General features: G+C 41.3%; 1 protein-coding gene across 2 annotated transcripts in view; it reads left to right on the top strand.

Moving 5' to 3' along the window:
- Positions 1 to 2,553: 2,553 nt before the first annotated feature.
- plekhm3 (pleckstrin homology domain containing, family M, member 3) overlaps positions 2,554 to 26,199 on the top strand; it is a 74,728-nt gene continuing 51,082 nt past the window's right edge. Inside the window, exons 1-4 of one of the 2 annotated variants that reach the window (XM_036571736.1) lie at positions 2,554 to 2,670; positions 9,192 to 10,118; positions 18,058 to 18,707; positions 20,219 to 20,504. In XM_036571736.1, coding sequence (XP_036427629.1) covers positions 9,665 to 10,118; positions 18,058 to 18,707; positions 20,219 to 20,504 — 1,390 coding nt within the window. In that variant the 5' untranslated portion in view covers positions 2,554 to 2,670; positions 9,192 to 9,664. Of the gene's footprint in view, positions 2,671 to 6,759; positions 7,801 to 9,191; positions 10,119 to 18,057; positions 18,708 to 20,218; positions 20,505 to 26,199 lie in introns of those variants that run through there. The other variant, XM_036571743.1, reaches the window with a different exon arrangement.

Genomic DNA, 26,199 nt, shown 5'->3' with positions numbered 1-26,199 from the left:
TCAGGCGCAATATGGCGTCCGTGGGTTTCCAGCTGGGGCTCCCATCGCTATTATCCCACAAACAATGGCTCCGAGAGGAACTTATTTGAGGCCATTAGCCGGGGCCTCCACGTCCTTCATTAGAGGAGCCTCTTTTTTTTTTCTTTTTTTTTTTAAACGAGCCAAGACAATGAGCGCCCGAAAAGGGGACCCTGTTGGGGGGGGGTGAGTTCACAGGTTTAAACGAATCCCCATCATAATTACTGTATTTCTCCACTGGGGCCTGAAAGAGACTTGAATAATGTTTCTTTTTCTGCGAGGGACCTGGACAATAGACGGTGGGCTAGCGTCAAGCACCGCTGCCTACGGCCTATTAGCCAACAATCTTCCATCCACTCCTCTGCTCCCCACCATTTCCCCCACATCCCTCCTGTCCAGCCTCTCCACTGTCAGAAAAGAGTCTTAATGATGTCCAGATGAATCTGCAGACTGGCCACCAAGCGTGACTCTTTCTTATGCACGTTTTATGATGTTTTCGTCAGTTTTTTATCGTATTAGTTCAGCCAAAAGTCTAATTTATGCAGATTTCTGTCAGCTAAGATACGTTTGGTGCTTGTTTAGTTTTGCACTGGAGCTATGAGGCTAATGTAGCGAAGTAAAAAAGCTTTTTTCTTAAATCATCACATTCTTGCCTCAAACCATGTGGAGTAAGTAATCTCTAACAGAGTTGCTTATGTGGTTTCTGACACACTGTTTTCTAAAAAAAGACCAAAGCTTGGAAGCCTGAAAAAGCCGTAGATTCATTATTCAGTTTTCTTAGTTTTCCCATGATAGGCTAACAAATTAGTTTTATTTAACATCATTTGACAAAATTTTATGGGACTGTTTTAAATTTTTTATGTAAGATCTTACTTGAGATCTTGAGTTACTCATAGAGGTGGGTAATCCAGGTCCAAAAAGTAAAAACCCTCCCCAGGATTTTGTTCCAACTGCCTGAACACCTTCTCTAATTTGCTCAAACCAGCAGCAAAGGTGTTCAGGCAGTTGGAACAAAATCCTGGGGAGGGTTTTTACTTTTTGGACCTGGATTACCCACCTCTAGATACTCATGTCATTATCATGACATAACAGGCACCATTTTCCTAAGATAGTCTAGTAATTTTCTCTAGATATTGAGCAAACAAAACTTTTTTTTTTTCAAAATAATGAAATAATTCTTTTGAGATCTCAGGAAAACCAAAACTTTTTTTTTATTGCTGTCATTGTTGTCTTAAACATAGGACTAGCAGTGTTTTGACTGAATCAAACTGACTGAACAAACCTTTCAGGAGAAAATGCTTGTTTTTGTGGGCCATTATTTTGCCCCACCCACTGGTGCACGGTGAGGTCATTAAAAATCAGAAGACGTTTCAGAGGCAGCGAAAGTCTTTACATTTTGACCGAAGATTATAGGGATATATATGTATATTTTACTAAGAGTATTTCCTACTCTTTTATTTGAGGTTGTGAAAATACTGTGATGTGGGGATGTTGATGCTCAGCTCCATCAAGTCCAAAATGAGTTGCATTATTTTTGAAAATATACTGAAAATATATGAATATAAAACATGATATTTGAAAATATATCTACATTTCTAATTGAGTTAAAGGCCAAAGGTATCAAAAGTAAAAGTATTGTGAGCTATTACATTTCTTATGTTATATGATTTTGATGAACAATGGACAGCTAACTGACCTCACAGACCCTTAAGCACATTAAAAAGCGAGTATATTTGCACTTTAAAGGGGAAGTCCAAAGATTTGCCAACATTTCTGCATATTTCCGTGGTTGAGATGCAAACAAAGTCATTCAGAGTTGAAGTGAAATGATTCACTGAAAAAAAAAAGAAGCTTACTGACTCTGATGTCTTTACATTGGTGCTGATAGGAAGCAGGGGTCACAATGTCTACAACACAAATATAGCCATTTTATTTACCATCCAAAACCACCAGTGAACCTACATGTGTCTTCTGAGTTTTTATATGTAGTGGTGATGATGGTGATAAATGTGAAATGGTCCAAAAAGGCCTGGCTGGGTGGGTTTTGTGTGGAAGAACTTGACTGGCCCTCACAGAGCTCTGACCTCAACCCCATCGAACCCCTTTGGGATGAACTAGAACAGAGACTGTGATCCAGACCCTCTCGTCCAACATCAGTGTCTGACCTCACAAATCCACAGACTCTCTCCAACATCTTGTAGAAAGCTTTCCAGAAGAGTGGAAGCTGTTATAGCTGTAAAGTGGGACCAACTCCATATTAATGCCTATGGATTTAGAACGTAAAAGCTCCTATAGGTGTAATGTTTGTGTCCCAATACTTTTGTCCTTATAGTTAGTCTATATGCCTGACCCTTTATGATATATGTGGATATACGCCGTTATATCAGATTTCCGTTTGGGCCTGCTCAAGAGTGCCAATGCTTTCCTGCTGAGATCACACAAGCTGTGTTTGAAGCACCTGAAAGTAGCTGAATTCATGATTTATAAAGGGTGTCTGGACAGTTCTGGACACGTAGAGTACCTTGGATGCTGAGCAGATAACAGAAGGACAGCTGTTGAGCTCAGTGTGGAGGGAGCGGAACCTTCCCGCTGTGGCTTCAGTTCCCTCCGGCGCTGGCGGACCTGAATGTGACAGTTTGTAAACAGATTCAGGTGAGTCATTATTTTTACTGAATTTTACTGGATTTATGGAAAAATAAGACGTTTATCTTCGTTTCTCTGTAGCGTCTGTATAGTCTGAGATCATTTGGGCGGTTGGGGCTGTGCTGGCTGCGCTTCATGTCTGTCCAAGGAAAGCAAATGTCATTGTTCAAGGATGTTCGTGACAGCCTGCTGCTGGACGGCTAGGCTAGGTGGCTAATGCTAACACGGCTGGGTCGCTTATAAACATCACAGAGAAGGAAAGTCTGAGCGGACAGGTAGTTAAGGTAACCTGGTTAACCCAGCCTTTTCCTGAATGTGTATTTTAGGAACTGTAAATGCTGTGTTTTCACTCTGCTTCCACATTTCGCCGCGTATTACTATATTAATGCTGGGTTTGCGACGAAGCTGAAATTGGCTTCGTTTGAATTTCCCGTTCCACCTTAAATGGTGCAGCAGTTACGTTCAGGCACTTAAGGCGTCAGAATGGAGCTGCAGCACCATTTAAGGTGGAGCGGGAAATTCCCATAAGAAGCCAACTTAAGCCTCGAGTGTTTGCTAGCCGAACCGCTGTACAGCTGTGGCTGCATTTTCACAATACTCGGGTATTATTATTATTATTATTATTATTATTATTACTACTACTAAACGCATCGTTTTAAGAGATTTGCTATCTAGCGAAAAGCTAGCTAGTTAAAAGCATTGGAAGCCTGATAAAAGATGCACTTAGAGGGAAAGTCCACCAATTTTTCAAACTTTCAGAATTTTTCAGTCCTTGTGATGTAAACATTCAGTCATTCAGTACGATTTGAATTGAAATGGTTAATTACAGAGAAATGTACAGACTCTGATTGCTTTACAGTGGTGGTAATAGGAACCAGGGGTCACGATGTCTACAAATATAGCCATTTTATTTACTATCCAAAACCACCAGTGAACCTACACGTTCCTTCTTATTTTCGAGTTTGTGTTTGTAATGTTCATGGTGGTAAAATAGAAGTGAAAATAAAATATATTTTGAGAAAATTAGTTTTTCCTAACAATGTCCTTCCTGTATGACTCTGCCATGAATGGATTACAATAAATAAATGGATTCAAATACAATTAAAGCCAAATCTTTATATATATATGTATATCAACTGTATATCACAAAACAAGGCAGCATATATGTAACCATTTTAAGCAGGAATTTTCTGTGAGGGAGCTTTTAGAGGGGGACGTCTGCTTCCTATCACCACCACTGTGAACAATACTGACTCGGTAAGTTTCCCTAGAACAGAGCGTTTTGCACCAGACCACTCTGAATGACTTTGTTCACGTTTCCACCTTAACAGGTCCCCTATTAGGCCTCAGTTGTTTACTAGGTGTAACTTCTGCTGCAGTTTCATAATACCCATGCCTTATCATTGTTTTTATTATTACTGTTATTATAATGTCATTTTAAAAGCCTTGTTAGCTAGCTTTTATTTTTACAGCAGAACTGGTTAAGAGCATTAAAAGCCTGATAAAACATGCACTTAAGCAGCCTCCCTTCCTTTTCAGGAGTATCTCCATTAAGTAACAGATCTGAGATCAGTGCTATATGCGGATTAGTTCAGATTCTACAGCTGCCCTGCGTTGGTCTACTGTGCAGAAATTTCTCCATTTTATTCATTGTACTGCACTTGTAACCCTATAGAAATACATATTATATTTCTCCATAATGCTAAATCAGGTAGACATACTTCCAGTGTCTACATTTCATACATTTTTATCAGCATCAGCCCACATGTAGATGCAAAATAGATGGACTGTAGTCCATCTGTTTCTCTGCACACTTTGTTAGCCCCCCTTTTACCCTGTTCTTCAGTGGTCAGGACCCCCATGGACCCTCACAGAGCATGTACTATGTGGGTGGTGGGCTCACAAAGTATGCAGAGAAACAGATGGACTACAGTCTGTAACTGTAGAACGACAAAGTGCACCTGTATAGTAAGTGGAGCTGATAAAATGGACAATGAGCGTAGAAACAAGGAGGTGGTCATAATGTTATGCCTGATCGGTGTATCATACATCAGCATCAGCAAACAGTTTGCATATAGACGCATCCCTGATTCTAAGTATTTTGAAATTAGAGAGACCTTGTCTTATTTTTTTATAGTGCACGTGATTTACTGTAGCATGTATTAATAGAGCCTTCATAGACTCTTAAGACCTGCATGTACCTCTTTATGCTGTCATCACATAACAAGAAGATTCTTACAGGCCCAGTATATGGAGAAAATATATAATTAATGTTAAGTGTGCTGTGCTGTGACAAAAGTGAGGGGTCGCAGTGGTCTGTAGGAGGGAAAAATGTCTTTTTTCTTTTTTTCATTTCTGCTGAGGTTACAGTAACATTAGGCCTGTAGATAGTTAAGATGGGGTAGCAAGTTATACTGTATGTCCAGAAGTTCATTCCACAGTTCTTCTGGTATCCAGGATAACATAAATGTGCACAGGCGCTCTTAAACCCAAAACACTGTGTTATGCTAAGTCAGGTCAACGTAACATTATTAGGCAATTTACACTATATGTCCAAGTGTTTGTAGATGGCTGCCCATCCCACATTTCCTCTGAAGTCAAGAGTATTAATAGGGAGTCTGTCCCCCCGTTTTTAAGGAAGTGACAGCGTCTACTCTTCTGGAAAGAGTGCCTTGTGATATTCTCTAAGAAAGGCTATACACTGGAAACTCCCCTCCATCCCCATCTTGCCAAAACTCCCTTTACTGCATTTGAACTCTCAGTGATGTAAACAAGCTGGCCTTCATTCCAGAATATCCCTTAATTCCTGCTCACTACACAGATATAAATCTGAAAATTTTAATCTTTCTGTAACAAACACTACTGTTCAAAACCTCACTTATTTTAGTTATTTTATTTTAGTTAGTTATTTAGGGTATGACATGCATTTTTTGTGCCAAAGTGCATTATTTTCCCAAAGAATAATTTAATAAATATGGCACACATCAAATTATTCAACAATACATCTTCCATATAAAACAGTTGTCAGTGCATCCATATAAAATGCGTTTTAGTTTCTTTTTGCCTCCAGTCTAAAAATGTCAGGTGGTGCAAATGTCCAACGGTTTACGTTGATTCAGTAAACTATCAAAAAATGTGATTTAGTGATATGAAATTCTAAATAAAATAGTTTGGCACGATTTTATGTTTGAAAACTTTAAAGTGAAAAATGTTGCAAAATAAGGAACTTTAAAAGTGCTCGACTCACTGAAAAACTTCTGTACACAAGTTCTTACTTCCTCAAGTGTCAGACTGTACAGCCTACACACTGTTATTCATACAGGCTTTTACAAAAGAGGGGCCAGTATATTGCCTCATAAAGACAAACCCAGTTGACCTTCATTGTGCAATGCCAAAGTCAGTAGCCCTTTCACAAATTTTGGGAAAAATGTCATTTTTGAGTCGTGGTTAAAATGGTTCCATTTACCATGTCAGGTGGTCTGACCTCAGGAGAACCATGAAAATGTGTAATTATTAAGAATTATTCATTTGAAAAAATAAACTCAAGTTCAACGACAAAGGTTTATATGGGTGTCTAAACAGATGCCTGTTTAATTTGAAATTAGTCTGAAAAGTCAGGTGGCGCAACCAGGAAGTCAAATGGTGCAACCAGACCAGCACAGTTTAATAACTGAAGTAGGCAATTAAAAGCTTTGACAACAGTAACTGTATTTAAGATGCAAAATGTGCGTAGATACAAATCAAATATATATGCAGATATAAAAATGCGCATCATCCTTTTTAATAAGATTTTTTAAATTTGTCATTTTGAAAACCTTATTTGTTGCTGAGCCGTTATACAATGTAGATTTAAATTTTATGAAGATGTTGAAGGTATTTTATGATATTTAAGCTATATATACTGTAAATTACATACAGCAATTATCTATTTACATGTTTTGTCCTCTACCTCTAAATCATCATTTTTCAAAGATAAGGCATTCTGAATATTGAATTTATTTAACTTCGTCCTTGATAAAGTACAACTTCACAAATAATTTTAGACTCCTTTACAGCGTACTGAACTCAGTTTATGCATTTATCTGAAACCAATATATGTTGTATATTATTGAAAACATTGATTTCAAACTATTAGTGTTAGTGTATGTGATGCAGGGCTACTGGGTGGCATCCCTGGTCATTAACAAAGGTAAATTTGAATATGTTATTGGTTCCTAATCTACGGACGTTTCATAAGCTTGTTGTAAGTCTTGGAAAATAATACACTATATTTTTTCATAAGATTTTCACACTGAATTCAGCTATTTTGTTTATAAACATCATCAGACGGTACTTACAAAGACCCACACATCATCCCTGAGTGGAGCCCTGCTTTGTCCGTGCCTCTGTGGTGGGTGGCAGTGCCTGCTGTGAGAAGGCTAAAAATAGCAATGTGTCTGCATCTCTGTCAGATTGGCTCATCTGTTAGGGGAGGTCAGAACATGAGTACTCTGGGTCTAATCTAACCAATACAGCAGACCATGTTCTGTCTCTTTTGGCCCGGGAAATCTGTCTTAAGAGCTCTTGTCAAGTGCTGTTAATGCCCCGACACAATCTGTTGCCAAGATTTGATTTTCATTGCCCATGCCCTTCAGCAGCTGGCATCAGTATTCCTAGCTTAGTGTCACCTTGCTTGTGTCGGTGTTTGAGGTTCTCTCTTTACCCCGAATGGTCTCTTGCGAGAAGTTTCGTTTCCTCTTCTGCTGAGTCTTGTGAGGCAGAGTCACTATTTGAGTGAGAATGCAGCAAATTCCTGAGTTCCGGAGCCCACCCCATATCCATTAATCCACATCCCAGTTTCCTCATGCGCACCCGAGGGATGCTGAGCGCACCGTCCTGGCATTGGCCAGAGGTGATGTAATACCCTCTACATAATGCATGGCCTTAAGAAAGTGAAAGACCCTGAGTCAGAGAGCAAAAGGCAGAGGAAATCGATGTCAGTGTGGGAGAGGGGGATGCCGGTAAGAGGCACACAAGGCAGTAGACAGTATTACATTGAAAGAAATGGCAACAAACAGTGCTCAGTGGAGAAACCGGAGAACCCCACCCATGGTCAACGTAGTAAGTGCAAGGAGAAGATCTGATCCAAAACCGGCTCAGGTAAAGTGCGTATTCTCTGTTAATTAAGGCATGTATAGTAGGAACTTCCTGTCTGGTGTTTGGATGTTACCTGTTGATTAAAAAAAAATTCTGGGCATTAAAAAACCTTCTACAGTCATGAACGGATTATTTGCTGTTTTATCTTCTATCATACCGTCAAGCTTCTTATTTGTCTTTTTGGTCTTGTGACAAGAACATCTGGGGACAATTATGTGTATTTGGTCTTAATGTAAACTTATTAAGGTAGGAACAAATAAGGTAGAGGGACAATGCTGCACCCGTCAACATTGTCCAACTGACAACAAGCCTGTCGTTAGCCCATGGATGTAATGTAAGTAAGCATGGTGGAAAAGTCCCACTAAAACCCTTCAGCTAAGCGGGTAGATATACACCGATCAGGCATAACATTATGACCATCTCCTTGTTTCTACACTCATTGTCCATTTTATCAGCTCCACTTGCTATATAGGGGCACTTTGTAGTTCTACAGTTACAGACTGTAGTCCATCTGTTTCTCTGCATACTTTGTTAGCCCGCTTTTACCCTGTTCTTCAGTGATCAGGACCCCCATGGACCCTCACAGAGCAGGTACTATTTGGGTGGTGGATCATTCTCAGCACTGCAGTAACACTGATGTGGTGGTGGTGTGTTAGTTTGTGTTGCGCTGGTCTGAGTGGATCAGACACAGCAGTGCTGCTGGAGTTTTTAAACACTGTGTCCACTCACTGTCCACTCTATTAGACACTCCGACCTTGTCAGTCCACCTTGTAGATGTAAAGTCAGAGACGATAGCTCATCTGCTGCTGCACAGTTTGTGTTGGTCATCCTCTAGTTCTTCATCAGTGGTCACAGGACGCTGTTGGCTGGATATTTTTGGTTGGTGGACTATTCTCAGTCCAGCAGTGACACCGAGGTGTTTAAAAACTCCAGCAGCACTGCTGTGTCTGATCCACTCAGACCAGCGCAACACAAACTAACACACCACCACCACGTCAGTGTTACTGCAGTGCTGAGAATGATCCACCACCCAAATAGTACCTGCTCTGTGAGGGTCCATGGGGGTCCTGACCACTGAAGAACAGGGTAAAAGGGGGCTAACAAAGTATCAGAGAAACAGATGGACTACAGAATGCATTAGTTGCAGTACAGTTAAACAACACCTCTTGAAAAGTGCACAGTCTAGAGTAATTTAGGGCGGGTTTTGGAGGGGGCATGCCAACATTAGCGGCAGGCTTTGCAGCCATTCAGCTCCAAAAGTTTAAGAAGTTGTCCCCAGATGTGTATTCTGATTATGAGATCACATCTGGCCCTGCGAGATGTTAATGATCTCATCTAATATTTCTGTTCACTAGAAATTCTGATGTACCTATGTCTTATTTGTCTTGACACAGGATGTCGATGCCTGGGGGGACTGTTGCTCCTTGTGCCACATTTAATTTCCTTTCATTTAGAAATTGCTGCTTCCTCACTTGACTGATTTACTTGACATCCAGGAATCTGTGAATGTGGGGCACCACCTAGGCTAAACAGTGCCATGACTGCTTGTGAAGACTGCCAACCATTTTTCGCCCTCCAGCTTTTCTTAGCCTAGCACAGACAGCGATGGTTGGCACGACAAGCGGTGCCTCTTCAGTTGCCTGATTAACGGCGTCGTCTTAAAGAGCTCTTGTTTGTCCTGGAAGGGGTTCTAGCCTTCGAGGAGCATCACTTTTGCCAGGCTTCCTCTTGGCCCCAGACAGCAGATGTTCCATCTGTGTTGCCTTGAGGCCTCCGGATCCTCTCTTTCCCAGGCTCACGCACATAAGGAACCCGTCTGCCTGCTCTGCCCCTCCACCTCCTCTCTGGTGCAAAGGTTGTGGAGGTAATGGAGGGCTTGGAGGTTGAGGACATCAGTCCGGCCCTTGAGGCCACCGAGGACTACTTGCACTGCCTGGACAGCGGTCAAGAGGATGGACAAGTGCGGCCGCCCATGCTGAAAGAAGTTTCGACTCTGGACAAGTTGAGCTCCAGTGGGGTGTGGGGTTTGCTTACTGGGGAGCAACCAGAGATATCACCTCGTAACCTAGCCTGGGCAGAACAGTCCTCCTCCTTTAGCGTTCTTGGCCTAAGGAATGGGAAGAGGAACCGAGCCCGCTCTACCAACGATCTGGCAGCCCATGCCAAGGACACCAACTCCACCAACACTTCTGGTGGGGGATTCAAGCGGGGGCACAACAGATCACGCTCAGATGTCAACTACCGAACCTTCACAGATAATGGCGTGCCAGCTGTTGACAAGAACACACTCAAGAACATGGCATTAAATGACCAAAGGGAAGGTAAGGATTCAGTCTGTTTTTTCCTGACCTTGATTCGTTTCAGGATAACCGTTCATTTGCATCCTTGTTCTTGCATCCTTAATTTTTTTTTACCTCTCATTATCACTCACCTTTATGTTGATTGTCTTCCCCCATCACACCTGCATTTTGTTATGTCTGCGGTTCTGTTTACTGCCTCTCACCTGCTGTTTGTAACAACATTCTCTTTTTGTCACAGAGCGAAAAATTGGGGATGGTTTACAGGATGGGGCTGTGTTGATTAGGGTTGATTAGCAGTGTCATCGAGGCGAGTGCCTGGATTTGCTGTGCGTGTGTTTGTTTGTTTGCATCCATGTCCATTTGTTTGGGCAGGCCGCAAATCTGAATTTGAAAGAGATCCTCGACAAAGAAGGTAATAGTAGGATAATGCAATTCTGTGACAAAATGGGCACAATGCTGTGAAAGAGTGAGTCCCAATTACCCCTGATATTAAGAGGATTAGCATACGAGTGAAAAGGCATTAGTCAGCTCGAGGCAAGGCAGGGATGGCAGCCTGGACCGCAGAGTCTTTTTTTCAGCGCTGCTGACTGTTCTAGCCAGTGTTCATTAAGGTAATTGCACGGTATGGGGTAGTTTACCGTTAATATAAGCAATGTCACCTTTTTTCAAGGTATTTCATTGGTTTAGTCCTGTGTTCACTCATTCAGATAAAATTGATTAATTGCAACCCTCTGAGAAAACCCACACTTGTGTTGCTCAGAGTACTTTGTTACACCTGCCTGGTAGTGCTTGTCACTTCCCATTCTAAATGTGACGTCGTCTGGGCTAGTGAACGTGAAATGCCGAATTGTCGTCGAAATGCGCCAAGGGGGAACAAGAAGGAAGTTGAAGTGGATTGCACGGTAGAATGCCCTTTCCTTCCCTAGTGACTCCAACCGAGCAGAGCTAAAGCCTGCGGGACATTTAAAGATTTGCATTGCCTCCTTGAAATTCTAATGCTGATGGATCTGTTGATTACAGCAGAGGGAAAAGCCTCAGTACCCCTTTCTCAACACTAGCCTTCATTTTGTAACATGAACTCGATTCATTTCCTTGTTTTCTTTAATTTTTAATTTCAGCCCGGATGGTAGACACTTCAGAGCTACCACTTTTCTCGTGTGTATGTGATGTCTTTAAACCATTGTACTGTGGAATCATTGCACAAAATTTTGTTAAAAAATATAATGAGTGTGCTACACATGATGATACACTTATTTTCAAGACGTGCAATAGTGTAGTTAGGAGTCGTAGTCAGTTAATTTATATCAGAAAAATTAATGTGCCTTACAGTAGGGATGCACAAGAGGAGGTACAACGTTCAAGAGCTTCTCCACTACAGATTTGATAGCACTTGAAAACACAACGTCCCACTCAATATGCAGAATACATAAAAACTACAGAAGCAGAAAGCAAAGTCCCTGTGAGCACGACCGGTAAGCCAAAGTGCAAATTATAACCAAAAAATAATGGAATTTATTGCCCTGAATGACCGGTCGTTCTCTGTTGTTGAGGACGCTGGATTTCGTGGTGCATACTGTAGCCCACATACTGTAATAATTTTACAAAATTTATTTAAAGTATATATGTTTTCATGCATTGTCAGCTCAATGTCAGAAGGATGTTATCAATAAAAATATATTTTCTTCATTACCTCGTAGTTTTTATGTTTTTTTATTCAAAGGTTTTCAGTTTTGGCCAGGAATTTTCATTTCACTTTACAGGTCATATTGGGCCCAAGAATATTTTGCAGATAAAGTATAATGCAAAAGTTTTAGACACCTTAAAATTTTAAAATCACAATTAAAAAGCTGTTTATCTGGGCAGTAGCCTAGTTTTTTTTGAGCAAATAAACACTTATTATAACAATAAATAACATTAATACAGTAAACAGTGATTTTTGTGCATCTTAGTGTGTTTGTTTAACCATTTCTAAACTTCTCCTTATGGAAACCCAGTGTTAATTGTAGTTATTATCAAGTACCTGGTTTATGTTGATGAAATTTAACAAATTCATGTGATGGCTGAAGGCATCCAGGAGAAATCTGCGTCCAGACTTTGCTCTCAAACTAGCTTACTACTTTTTTGAAAGTGAGGTCTCATTATTATTATTATTATTATTATTATTATTATTAATATTATTATTTTTACTGTATTTATGTTTAAGTGTATATATTCTAATGATGTACGGTGTTTTGACAAGCAAAAACACATTTATTTCCAAAATAATTGGTCTTAAATAATAACTCAGGTACCTATGACTTTTGCACAGTATGGCATTTATATAGAAACGTACAAGAATAGTGTTAATAGTCCCTTAAACCTTCATTAAATACTGCTCGGACTGTTAAGTCTTTTCCCTTGATTATTAGGGCTTAAAGAATGGCGTCAGACATCGCCGTCAAAACGGGGAGTGCTGGCTGGTTTAGTCAGCGAAAACAGCAAAAATTGAACACCATGCTTGAGTTTGACATCTTTTACATACCTTTTAAATAATACTTTTTAAATACTAACATTAGTAAGATGCAGAAAAAGTTTGTTTCTTTAAGCACCAAGAAATTCTATACTTAATGTCTAAGCTGAATGACTTATGTACTTTTCTTACGGGATAAGTTTTCCAAGGAGAGGTGGGGTAATACCAGTTTATCACTGGACGTCTGTAATGTTCATGACTAGTTCATGCAGAATAAGAAATCTCAGTATAAATGACAGTGATGGGAGTAGCTGTTTAATTTATGCAATGCCTTTATTTCGGGAAATAGTAGAAAATGTTAAAAACGTCTAGTTTAGCCGTAATTTCATTTGTCTTGCTGTCTTAAGTGAAAACACTGTGTCATTAGCATTGGGAAATCACAGCCAACAGTCAACATCTTTGCATAAAAACAAGCTTTTTTATGTATTTCGATGTTCAGAGTGAATCACTTGATGAAGAAAGTTCATATCTGCTTAACAAAGGTAAACGCTTCTTCAAGGATCTCCATACTTAACCTCCTTTTTGACCAAATATAGTAGCATTTTTTGTCAACATGACGATTTGCACTGGGTTAATATAAGGTGCTGGAATCTTTACTGATATTTGAGCATGCAGTCTGTAAAAATGACCAGCAAAGCACATTTGAATGGGACTAAAATCTCTCGAAAAATGACAGTAAAAATGATATTACTCCACATCCTCATGTAAAACTAATCCCGTCCGAATAGTACTTTAGACGCCAGAAGACTAGAGGTAGACGCTGCTCCTCCGGCACAAACCAGTTCATCCTTTTACACTGTGTAATGTTAGTGATCAGATCTGAATTTAGTGTATATTTACATTTCAAAAGTGATTGAGAATTTCTCTTTGACCAAAAGCGAACCTGCCAGTTACATCCTAATGTGTGTATCTTATCCAAACTAGGAGGCATGTGAGTTTGGAAATAAGGGTTAAGGCTACTTTATGGAAGAAAAAACACTGCATTTTGTAATAGCTTTGTTGAAAAGGCTTAAATATAGCTTGTTTTCTGATCTGTTTTTATTGTCGTCATTGTACTGGAACGAAACCTCCCAAAATAAACCTTAATGTTACCTCTCTTTAAATCAGCTCAGTCTGTCCTATAAGTTACAAGTGGTCATTACTTTTATGGTAGGTTTAAACATATCAAACCCTATTATGATTGGCCTGGTGTAACTGGGAGTTAATGCATCTCCCGTTTCAGTTTGGCCTTTAAGGCTCCGGCTGTAGAGCCTAAAGCCCATTTATTGATAGTCGTATTTCCCCCCGATACAAAATGGCCAAAGATTATAGCCCTAAGTTTAAAACAACATTTATCATCGCATCATTGCATGTGAGCTCTACCCTCTTGGTCTGATTACAGCCCTCGGGGAGCGCTGTGCTGTGTGGCTGTGTTGGTGGTTTTAACAGAAAATCAGTTTTGATTGCAGGTTGCGTCTCCTTGTTTTAGACGGGGGATTATGTCAGGCTCGTGGCGGGAGCCTAATTGAAAAAAGCAGAACGTAGAACGTAAGCTAATTGTGATCTAGTAGCCCTCAAGCAGGACACAGTCTGTTTGACAGGAACACAATGGAGCTTGCCTACTCATTTGCATGTTTATTGGTCCTCCACTGATACAAGTTAATTAAAATGAACTCGGTAAGATTATCAATCAATGTTTATCTTGAATAGAAATTGTTGGTTGGGCTCTTTAAAGTCCTTAAAGAGACATGCTGGCCAAAATGAAAAATGTAACCAGTGCATCTGTTGAAAACATGCTGCTAGCATCTTGCAGATGTGCTGCAGTAGTCTCTAGATCAGGGGTGTCAAATTCAACGAGTGAAAGGGCCATATTAGAAAATCTCTACAAATCTGTGAGCCAGAAAAGAAAATGTTTTTATTTGATTTTTAATTAATGTTATGCTATAACCCGAACTGGCCATTGTTTATTCAAAATATGCAAAAACTTCAAAAGTAATATACAGGCACTTGGAGTAGACCTTGAAATATTACATGAATGCTTGAATATTTGTTGTTTAATGAACTTGCTGCAGGCCGGAGAGGATTGTGCCGTGGGCCTGATTTTGCCCACAGGCCTTGTGTTTGACACATGGGCTCTAGATTGAGATTTTCTTGGTTAAAGACTCGGAAAAAAACCCATCTGAGGATGTGTGTTGAAAGTGGGAGGAACATTTGAAAGACTACATGCAGTTTGCGGTGGATTTTTAAGGGAGGGCTGTATGAAATGTTGTTGTTTCTCTTGCTGGCTAGAGCAAATGGAACCTAGTGTACCGCTAGGAACCAAGTATAATATCAGTAATAGCTTCTACATCTGTGACTATGCTAGCACTCAGGATTTCTTTATCACTGTGAGGATGTTCCCAATGGTTAAATCATAGGCATGCTGGGTATTGTAGTGAGAAAACATTGATGAACGACAAAAAAGACACAAAATCATGATTTCTGTCAAGCTGGTAAGGCCAAAGGATGCACTGCTGCGCAATAGAATACAGGGTTCAAAAAGATTCATCCGATTTCAAAATGATTTATTTCTTTTGTAAATCTTTACAGAACAGTGCAGTAAACTGTAAATGGTTTAAATGAGCATAAAGTTTATTATGTAATTTTACAAGTGCTCAATATGAAGCTCCTCCAGCTGTACGGACAACATCAACGCCATAGTCAAACTCATCCCATACAAGATTGAGCATGTTGGGTGTCGCTGCACTCACGGCTCTTTCAGTGTGATTTCGGAGATCATCCAGTGTTGTGGAACCAACGACGAACGCTCTGATCTGTTGGAGCTTCACTGCCCACGAAAATCACACTGCACAGTTATGACGGATTCACTCTTATTAAAGTGGAGAACGCAGAACCCTTTCTGCTCAGGGGTCTCAGCTCCTCTCAGACTGAAGGGAGCCGTCTTCCACTGACAGTCAGAAACTCTATGGCCACCTCTTTCAATTGGTATGTGATTGGTTCCTAGGCGCCTCACGGTTGTAAAAATATGGCACTTTGAAATCGGGTGAATCTTTTTGAATCACCCTGTATTTTGCAATGTGACAAACACCGTATTAAATGCCAGTTCTAGGCCGGAATGCCCCTTCAAATGGCCATACATGACAATCCTGGGTAGACCTTTGAGCTTACTCAGCTTACTTCAGAACGTTGCTGCTGATTCCTCGGTACCTGATTTGGACTAGATGAGGTCATAACGATGTCATTTGATCTTAGCAAATATGACTAAGCTTTGTCCCTGGTGCCCTTTTTATATATTACCCTGTCCAGGCCTTGTTAAAGTGCTGACCGGCACAGCGCCGACTTGCTAATTGAGTCATGTCAGCGCGCACTTCTCCTCTAGCGTGAAATTAACACTGACCCTTTCCATGTCTGTAAACTCGAATGTTCCTTTGAAGCACTGAGAGCAAGGGAAGCCCCACGGCCTCCAGAGAAAGGTTCCAGAAGGCCGAAGCACAGCAGCCCTCCTGGCACCCGATGATGCCTCCCTGACTGACTCAAATTAGCCCAGCTTACAGTATGCTTAGTTTATCAGCCTCGAGGCAGGGAACAGCCCATTATGTGCACTGTGCTTATGGAAGCTGCAGTTTTGACTGTTAGATTGGAGATAAGACCTAAGAACAACATTTGGGAAGTTGCTTTTAAACAGCCTTCCATTTGACCTCTGTCAGATGCGAGTGTCCGAGAGTGTACGGTGCCAGTTCCAAACACCCACCACGATTCTTAGGCTCGAAAGGAAACCTGCTTGTGCCCTAGCCAAGGAAATGTAGGGAAGAAGGGTGCCGTGGAGGGAGAGAGGAAAGGAGATAACGGAGAGGCACTGTGCGAAAGAAGTGAGCAGACAGAGGAAGGGCTGAAAAGGAGTGCCCCAGATTAGGGGTCGCTCTCGGCCGTTTTGTTTGCACAGTGGTCCTGCAAACAATGATGTTTCTTCCTGCTGAGGTCACAGGGAATTCTTGTGAGGGAACTCTTGCTAGGACTCGCCGAGCCGCTATCACATAGCAAAATATCATCCATCACTGGCCAATGCGAGCATCTGTGTTCATCACTGATAAATGTCGTATCAGAGAGCAGTTCCTCTGGGAACTTTAGGTCTTATCGAATTAAAAAATGTCTGAACCTGACTTGGCAGCCTGGCCAATAAGTCGTACCTCGTGTTTAACTGTACAAGCGACGGCTGTATGGGAACTGTTTACTCACTGTCTTGTGGACATGACGCCGGTGTGAGCATCTGGGTGTTGCTAAAGAAATTGGAGACTATAATGAAGTAATGATGAGTTTGCCATTCTCTGAAAGTTTGACTGACCATATTCATACATTAGTGTTACTGCAAAGACGCTTCCAGTAATATGATGTCCTGCCTGTTTCTGGAGGTCCCTCGGTTGAACTATGCATTTTTTTCCAATAATGTTGGAATGGAATATATTTCAGTATAAATATGTCTGACATAATCGGAAGCGAACTGGATTTTCATCTTTCATCTAGGTTAGCAAGCAAGTCAACATGTATAAAAGTGTTTTTATTGTGTTTAAATATTGTTTTTTTATTGTATTAGAAGCAAGAAAGCTGCATTTAGGCTGTCCTTTTTATCTTGACACTGCCGTCTTTGTGGAGAGGTGTTAATTGTTTTCGCAACTGGGGGTTCTCACCTCCCTTTTACCCCTCGTTGCTCTCTAGCAGCTCAATACATAGTCACATTTTATACACAGAGCCAACAGTGTCATTTGAGTATAGTAACTACGAATGTTGGAGTTGATTCCCATTCCACCAGGAGAATGTCCACTAGAGGGCCTGCAGAAAGAGGTTAAATGTGCTGGGTGGGAGTTCAAAGTGTATCCGTAGCGTAGTCGATGTGTTTCAGCAGACCCGTTAAAGCCAGTGACAGCTGTGCAACAAGTCATCAGTCTGTATGTTTTGCATGATACAGTGAGGAAAAATCACTTATTTAATTCCTTTGGTGTCGATCCCGAAATTTAGCGCACTTAAGCGCAGAATGTTTAGGTGATACTGGGTTACTTAGTTTGTTTTATTCATTTTACTGCATTTGTAACCCTACAGAAATAAATGTTATGTTTTTCTAGTGCTAATCCAGGTGAATCTAGTGCCAAATTAATACATTTCGGACTAGTTTATCAGTATCAGCAGATATGTACATGAAAAATATTGGTTATTGGTATCGGGCCACACTATCGGTGCATCCCTATCATGCGTGTGTTACAAGAACAATATTGTAGAGTGCTTTTATTTTTAAGTAAACAATATATAGTTTTTTCCACTATCAGCTAATTGACATTGCTGTCCAATTCAGTAAACCACAATGTTATTTTCAAATACTTCCCATGTTTTTTTTGTTTACATGTGTGTTTCATTTACATATCAGTGGGTCGGTTTTAGGGTTTTCTCTCACACTCTTTACTGCACACTTTGTTCCCCCAGCCAACAAGGAGGGTAGCCCCAGCCTGGTCAAGCAGGGCATATTGGAACAAAGGGAGGGTCCATGGGGCCGCTGGAGTGCCTGCCATGTGGAGCTCACACCCTGCGAGCTGCGGCTCTATAGCCTGGACAGCAGTGGGAACAGGCAACTATGCACCGCCCTGTCCCTGTCACACTGCCAGGGTGTGGGCGCACCGCACCCACAGGACGGCCGCGTTCTTCAGGCCCTTTTCTTCAACAGCACCCGTCTGCAGCTGCGCGCCCCCTGCCAGTGGGAAGCGCTGGAGTGGCGCCGGCTCCTCTGGGAGCGCGTCCTAGCCGCCCGTCCCGCTAACAGTCAGGGGGAACCACCGACCCCCCGCGAGACGGATCTTGACTCCAACTCTGCTGTCCCACGTCCTCCGGTCCGTCCCACGGCCCTGCCCCTGTTCACCCAGCGCTGCGCTGACGTCCTTAAGGCGGGCCTCCTGTACCAGCTCAGCGACCTCAACAACTGGAGCACCTTCACCTTCGTGCTCAGCCGCACTCAGCTGCAGGCCTTCCCCACCGAGGGCCGAGGCCCTGTCCATGAGCCGGTGCTGCAGTACCCTCTAGCATCCTGCCTTGCAGTGCAGCGGGACGAGGCCGATGGCGCCACCTGCGCCCGCTTCCAGGTATAGATGGGCTTGCTTACTTGAATACGGTCCCTTAAAATACATTGTGTATGTTTGCATGAACATTATATGTCCAAAGGTTTGTAGACTCCAGAGAAATCAAGGGTTTTAATAGGGAGTTTATAGCTACTACTTCGCTGCTGCCTTTACTCTTCTGGGAAGGCTTTACACTAGATGTAGGAGCATTACTGTGAGAGTTTGATCGCATTTACCTACAAGGTCAGGTACTGATGGTGGATGTTTAGTTCTGGATCTCCAGCATATCCCAGAAGTTTTGGATGGAGCTTCATCACTCCAGAGAACTCAGTTCCACTGCTCCACAGCCAAGTGCTAGGGTGGGGTTTATAACCCTTTAGCAAACATTTGGCGCTGGGCATGGTGACTGTGTTCGGCTGCTCCAGAGCATCCCGTTCTAATGGCCAATGCTTCTCTATGGAGGATATACAAAATGTGTGTGTGCAGTTGAGCACCTGTCTTGGCAGTGGGTGCACTTCAGTAATTAAAAAGACTTTCGGATATTTTTTGAGATATATTGTGTGATTGTATTGAAGAACACACTTTATGTTTGTTTACTTTGTTTGCATTTGTTACAGGCAGAACTGGATTTTTCTTAGTATCCATCTGTATAATCAGATATTCAAATAAAGCGTCTGCAGTTTTGGGAATTCCAATGGATTTTCTATAGAATTTCTGTATAACTCAAACACTGAGATGTAAACAACGTTAAAAGTCATTCAAAGTGGTTTGATGCAGAATGATTCATTATAGAGAATCTCACCGACTTCAGGGGTCACAATGTCTACAACACAAACATCAGCAAACTTGTATGTGTCTTCTGAGCTTTTATATGTAATGTTGATGATGGTAAAAAATCAAAATTCTGAAAAAATAAGTTTTCTTTGGGGGCTATTTTGCTTTACAGCAGACTGTCTGTACTTTCACCATGAATAGAAGTTTTAGGCCAAAACCTGATCTCAAAACTATTGTAAAACAAAGTCTCAGGCATTAGGCAGCACATTCATAACCACTTTATGTAACAACTTTCTGTGAAGGAACATCTGTTTCCTATCACCTCCACTGTGAACAATTCTGACACTGTAAGCTTCTCTAGAATGGAGCATTTCACCAAACCTCTCTGAATGACTCTGTTTACATCTGTTCACCTTTAAGTGAAATGACAACATCTACGCAGAGTTATATATGGAAATATATCAAACATAAAAATAACAAATTTGTATGCTGTACATATGTGCAGCTCAGAGTTATCATTTGTTGGTTAACTGGTCAACTGAAGGTCAAATCACATGCCTAAAAATCATGACATCACTAAATCAACCAGTCAACTATAAATTACTTCATATTCTAGCTGCGCAATAAACAAAGGTTATACCTTTCTGATTTTCATATTTATTAATAACCCTCCAAGATAAATTGTTATATTTCATTCCAAATAAATATTATGTAAAGTATTCCAAAGCAAGTATGGTTAACATGCCCATCCCTACTTACAGGCCATCTTCCCAGATGAGGTGCTTCGTCTGCGGGCGGAGAGCGAAGCCAAAGCCCAGGACTGGGTGGAGGCCCTGCGCACGGCTGTGGCTGCCCAGAGGCCGCAGGGAGAGAGCAGCCACCAGCTAGCGCCCCCTGGAGTGCTGATGAGGAGCAAGCCAACCCGGGAATGGCGGCAGAGGGAGGCCCAGAGGGCTAAACGGCAGTCCGTCACCACCAGCTTCCTCAGCATCCTCACCTGCTTGGCTGTGGAGAAAGGCCTGACTGCCCAAAGCTTCAGATGTGCAGGTTAGCGCTGTGTTAACTAAGCAGTAGCACATCATATCATCAATATGTTTGACTGTTCACAAGTAGAAAACATGTCCAGACATTTCATTTAATAAGAACTGTTTACCCTAACCGACTACTTAGCTGTCTTAATTGAAAATTTTGTGATTAGCGTCATCATTAGTTTGGGAATTGACAGTCCACAGTCAACAGTGCATAAAACTAAACATTTTTTGTTGTACACTCGAGGTAGGTCTTGATTTGGGCAATGTAAAGCCTGAAATAAAAGTTTTTTGGACTGCGTCATACATCCTTACATATTAACTTCACGTATGCCACGCACATGCTCAAACAGAAGGTCCAGCTCGGTATTTAGGTCTCAAATGCAAAATCAACATTATCCTGATAAAGATATGATGAAAATAGCAGACAATCCACTCACGCCCTCTTAAGATACGGCCTTCACCAAGATTTGTGAGATTCAGATTCTTCTGCTCGGTAAAGGGATCCAAAGCACGACCCATGTTACAAAATGTTCTTCCTCACATTGTGTGTAGTTACACATTTCCACCAGAGAGGTCTCCAAATCCCCAGATCATACATAGTGCGACTTTAATGTAACTTGGAGTTATTTTTGTGGTTCTTTTTTATAGCACAGGATTAAAATACTCTGGGATTATTTCAAAGTTCTGTTTTATAGCACTGATACTAAACCAGCTGGTACTGAACCGTGAATGACTGAATATTACAGCAGTGTCTGACGGTTGGAGGCACATGTATATGGGGCGCATGTATGAGACAAATGATGTCCTTTAACAAAATTCAACAAAGCGCAGTTGGCTTCTTATTCACATTTCCCGGTCTGCCTTAAATGATGTAGCAGTTACACTCAGGTGCCTGTACAGATGTCAGTACGTAACTGCTGCTCCGTTTAAGGTGGAACGGAAAAATAGAGCAAAAAGCTGCCAAATAAGAAGCAACTTCAGCCTTGTCGGAATTAAGGTGTGAAACAACGTATAGCAGCATTTTTGCCAGGTCAGGAGGACTAGTGTTAGCAATGTTGACATAGGTTTATTTATATATTGTTTAGTTTTGTTTTCACTTTTCTGCACAGTGAAAATATTTCAGGTTTGTGTTGTTTGGTAAAAATGGTTCTTATAAAATAAAGGGACATCTCAGTATAATAAGCAAAAATAGGAGGTTTACTTAAGCGTAGTAACAAGGAGGTGGTCATAATGTTATGCCTGATCGGTGTATATCATTTTTTTGTTGTTTTTTGTTTTTTTTCTAAAATGGCTTTAATTAAAAAAAAAAACAACAACAACAAAAAACAACAAAAAAAACTGATATACATCGATCAGGCATAACATTATGACCACCTCCTTGTTTCTACGCTCATTGTCCATTTTATCAGCTCCACTTACTATATAGGTGCACTTTGTAGTTCTACAGTTACAGACTGTAGTCCATCTGTTTCTCTGCATACTTTGTTAGCCCCCTTTTACCCTGTTCTTCAGTGGTCAGGATCCCCATGGACCCTCACAGAGCAGGTACTGTTTGGGTGGTGGATCATTCTCAGCACTGCAGTAACACTGACGTGGTGGTGGTGTGTTAGTGTGTGTTGTGCTGGTCTGAGTGGATCAGACACAGCAGTGCTGCTGGAGTGTCCACTCACTGTCCACTCTATTAGACACTCCTACCTTGTCAGACCACCTTGTAGATGTAAAGTCAGAGACGATAGCTCATCTGCTGCTGCACAGTTTGTGTTAGTCATCCTCTAGTCCTTCATCAGTGGTCACAGCACGCTGCCCACAGGTCCTGACCACTGAAGAACAGGGTAAAAGGGGGCTAACAAAGTATCAGAGAAACAGATGGACTACAGTCTGTAACTGTAGAACTACAAAGTGCACCTATATAGTAAGTGGAGCTGATAAAATGGACAATGAGTGTAGAAACAAGGGGGTGGTCATAATGTTATGCCTGATCGGTGTAAACTGTACATGATATGCATTTTTGGCCATATGGCAAACTACTACCCAGTACAAGCAACATATCTGTCTTTTAAAGTGCTCCATGTTAGTGCAAATCCTTTCACTCTTCAGTTGCACAATGCAGCGTCTTATCAGGCTGCTTTCATGACCTGTGAAGGCCTTCAGAGTTTTTCCATCATTTCAGCCAATGACATCACCCGAGCGTCATGCTTTTTTAACTCCGGTTAACCGAGGCTGCACGGAATCATTTTCTATTACTCAAACAAACAAGCATCCGTCTTACAAAGCCGGCGGTGAATCCTCACCGCTGCTCTATAATTTGGCAAATGGGCACTGTCCCCCAACTCCATATGCTGCATGTGTTTGTTTATGTTTTGCTTCATGACAACATGGTATTATTCATAGTCCTATGCTGTCTGCCTGTGGTGGCGGTGGTCTGCTTTGTTGTGGTGAGCTTCAAAAGGTTAGGTAGACAGCAGGGGAGGGACTCTGTTTTAACTCAGTATTCTCATTTCAAAATACAGATAATAGCTGTAGTGCAGAGCATTGAGGAGATCTCAGTTTTCCAATACTGGGTATCCGATATTGGATATCAGCAGAAATGTGGGATCGAATGTCGAAGGAAAGACAGAAAGCATCTGATGCAATTGTGCCACAAGCTTAATCTGCATGCATGTTGGTGCTGAATTGTAAATGAAGTTGTATTATGACATCAGTAACCACATCATGATGAAATGCTGTGTGCCGTGAAAAAGTATTTGCCCCCCGATTATCTTTATTACTGCACGTCGCTGTTGTCGGAAGAAAACCTCGTATCTCCATTTCTGACGTTTTTTAGTTTGTGACATAATGTGACAATACCTGTTGCCCTTTATATTGTGTGTGAATTTCGTGATGAACATTGACTTACATTAAAAGTAAAGTAGGTTTTTTCCTTCTCCTGTAAAGTTACCAATTTTAGATGCGAGGTTTTCGACAACAGCGATATTTGTCACACTGAATGCTTTTAGATCTAAAGAGAACAATAAACATTATTTTAATTATTCTAGAGCAAAAATATCCAGCTCACTGATCATCCCCTTAAACCAATAACTTTCTTAATATCCTCATGACCTTTAGCAGCGATAACTGCAACTAACATTTGCTATAATTTGATATCAGCTTTTGACATTGTCCTGGAGGAATTTGAGCCCAGTCTTCTTTGCAGAGGTGCTTTAATTCCAATATACTGGTAGATTCTCAAGCGTGGATTTCTCATTCGAGGCCTTGCCAGAACATCTCTGTTGTTCAAAGTCAGGACTTTGACAAAGCCACTCCTTTTACATATTTTTTTTGTATTATTATGTTTTTAAATTTTTACCCCAATTTAGTCATAGCCAATTCCACCCGCTAGTTAGGACTCCCCCAATCACACACAATGCTATCAACGCTAGGAGGGCGAGGCTAACACAGGCTTCCTCCGAGACCTGTGAAACCAGCCACCGCATCTTTTCGAACTGCCGCTCACGCAACGTCATTGGACAGCTGAACGCGCTCGGAGGAAAGCGCCAACCACCAGATCTGTTACGTCAGCTAACAGACGCCTGTGCTGACTAGCATCGCGCTGAGTGATGGGGGGAGAAGGAGGGGCCATCCTACCCACCCAGACAGAGCGAGGCCAATTGTGCTCTCTCGGACTCCCGGCTACGGACGGCTGTAGCATCACCAGGGATGGAACTCGCGATCTCCTGATGACAGGGCCAACGCTTAGACGGTTGCGCCACTCGGGAGCCCAGACAAAGCCACTCCTAAACATTTAACATTGTCTTCCTCCATAACCCGATTATGTTTCAGCTTCGGCTCATGTACGAATCAATGTCATGGATTCTCTGATGCAGAACACAATTCGTTGTGTCCTGAGGGGGCAAAACATCCCCACACCTTCTGACTACCACCGCAATGTTTGAATGTTGGTATGATGTTCCTGTTCTGAAATACAGAACGGCAGATATAAAGGGACCTTGTGCAAAAAGTTACACTTCAAACTGGTCTTTGTTTAGTACGTTATCCCAAAAGACTTGGGGGATGTCCAGGTGCTTTTTTTGTGAATCTGAGGTGAGGATTGATGTTTTTTTTGGCTAGCGGTTTTATGCTTTGCTGCTCTTCCATTAATATCACTTTTTCCCCCCAATTCCTTTCTAACTGTGGAGTCATGAATACTGAGCTTAACTGAGGGTACAGAGGCCTACAGTTCCTTGGATGTTCTCCTGGAACCCTTGGTGGCTTTCTGGGTGATTTTGCCTCTGTGCTTTTGGGGAAATTTTGGCAGACCGGTCACTCTTAATAAGATTCACAATTTTTTCTAGCTGTAGTGGGCAGTATGGCCGAAAGTTTGAATCAAGATACAACTAAAATGTATGTTAATTTTGGTGTATGTATATATATATATATATATATAATTTGTTTTTTTATTTTTTTTATTTTTTTTATTATTATTATTATTTTTTGCTTAAATAAACCTCTTTTTGTCATTTATTTTTCTGTCCCTTCACTTTTTAATAAGAAATATTTTTAACAGCGTGTTTTTTTGAAAATATGCCAGCTAAAATTTTGTAATTATGACAGGCCTAATTTTTAATCTTTCATAATTTGCGTGTTGAATGGTACCTTCCACTGTCCCCCAGCCACGGTGCAATTTCCACCCTCTTAAAAGGTATGAATGAGTCGCTTTCCTCCTTCTTGGTTGTAACCAGTGGTCTTTTAATGCAGGGGGTTTGAAAGCCTTACTAAACAAGAGAAGCAGGCACCTGACGATAATTGGCCCGAATACAGCAGGAAAAGAAAAATGCTCAAAGGCGCCCTGGATGCTCCGATCGGTTCGGGCTCTAATTGTTCGATTCGGTGATTCAGTGCTACGAAAGAATTTTGAATGAAAGGTGTCGGTGTATGGAAAAAAGAGGAACAGCTGGATACAAGTCTGTTCTTTCACCAGTGCTCTCTCTCTCTGCCTCTCTCTCTTTCCCCCTCATTCATTCTTTCTTTTCCTTCTCCCACTCACATTCTGCTCCCTTACTCGCATGCTCCTTTGTTTCCTTTCTTTTCCTCACTTCTCATTAGCCGTCCACCTTTCTTTTTCCCTTCTTAATCTTATTTGATGTGCTTTCTCCTTTCCTCTGCTCTTTTAAACTTCTTGGGCACTCGCACCGCTTTCCATATGGGACCGTTTTTGGGAGCTTCACTCAGTGTGTTTTCTTTCAAATGAAAAATTGAATTGAATGGCGAACAGTGCTTTAGCTGTGTCCTCTGTTGGTGGGATGTCTTCTGTTTTGGATGTTAGATTCATAGGATTCACAGTGTAATGGAATAAATCAGGTGATGACTTTTGGTGTAATAATGCATGATGATGCTGTCAGAACAAAACCTCGTATCTCCTAAATTGTAACTTTACAGGAGAAGGAAAAAACATGCTTTACTTTTAATGTAAGTCAATGGAACCAGACTTTTTTCCAAGTTATTTTGGGCCGTTTCTTTTGGTCCCTTCATCATGTAATTTACACACAAAGTAAAGGACAACAGGCATTTTCAAATTTTCAATACAAACTTTAAAAGAAATGCCAGTGTTGATTTTACTTTCACTTTTTTGGTCAAAGCCAAAGCCTGGTGAAAGCTTCATAAACACCTGAGCTGCACGATGAAATGTATTTTTTTTTATATATTGCGATATGTTATTGTACGGGGCAGTCATG

Source organism: Colossoma macropomum, unplaced genomic scaffold (assembly GCF_904425465.1).
Source record: "Colossoma macropomum unplaced genomic scaffold, Colossoma_macropomum, whole genome shotgun sequence".
In the NCBI taxonomy this organism is placed as follows: Eukaryota; Metazoa; Chordata; class Actinopteri; order Characiformes; family Serrasalmidae; genus Colossoma; species Colossoma macropomum.
This window is presented reverse-complemented; position numbering and strand designations above follow the sequence as displayed.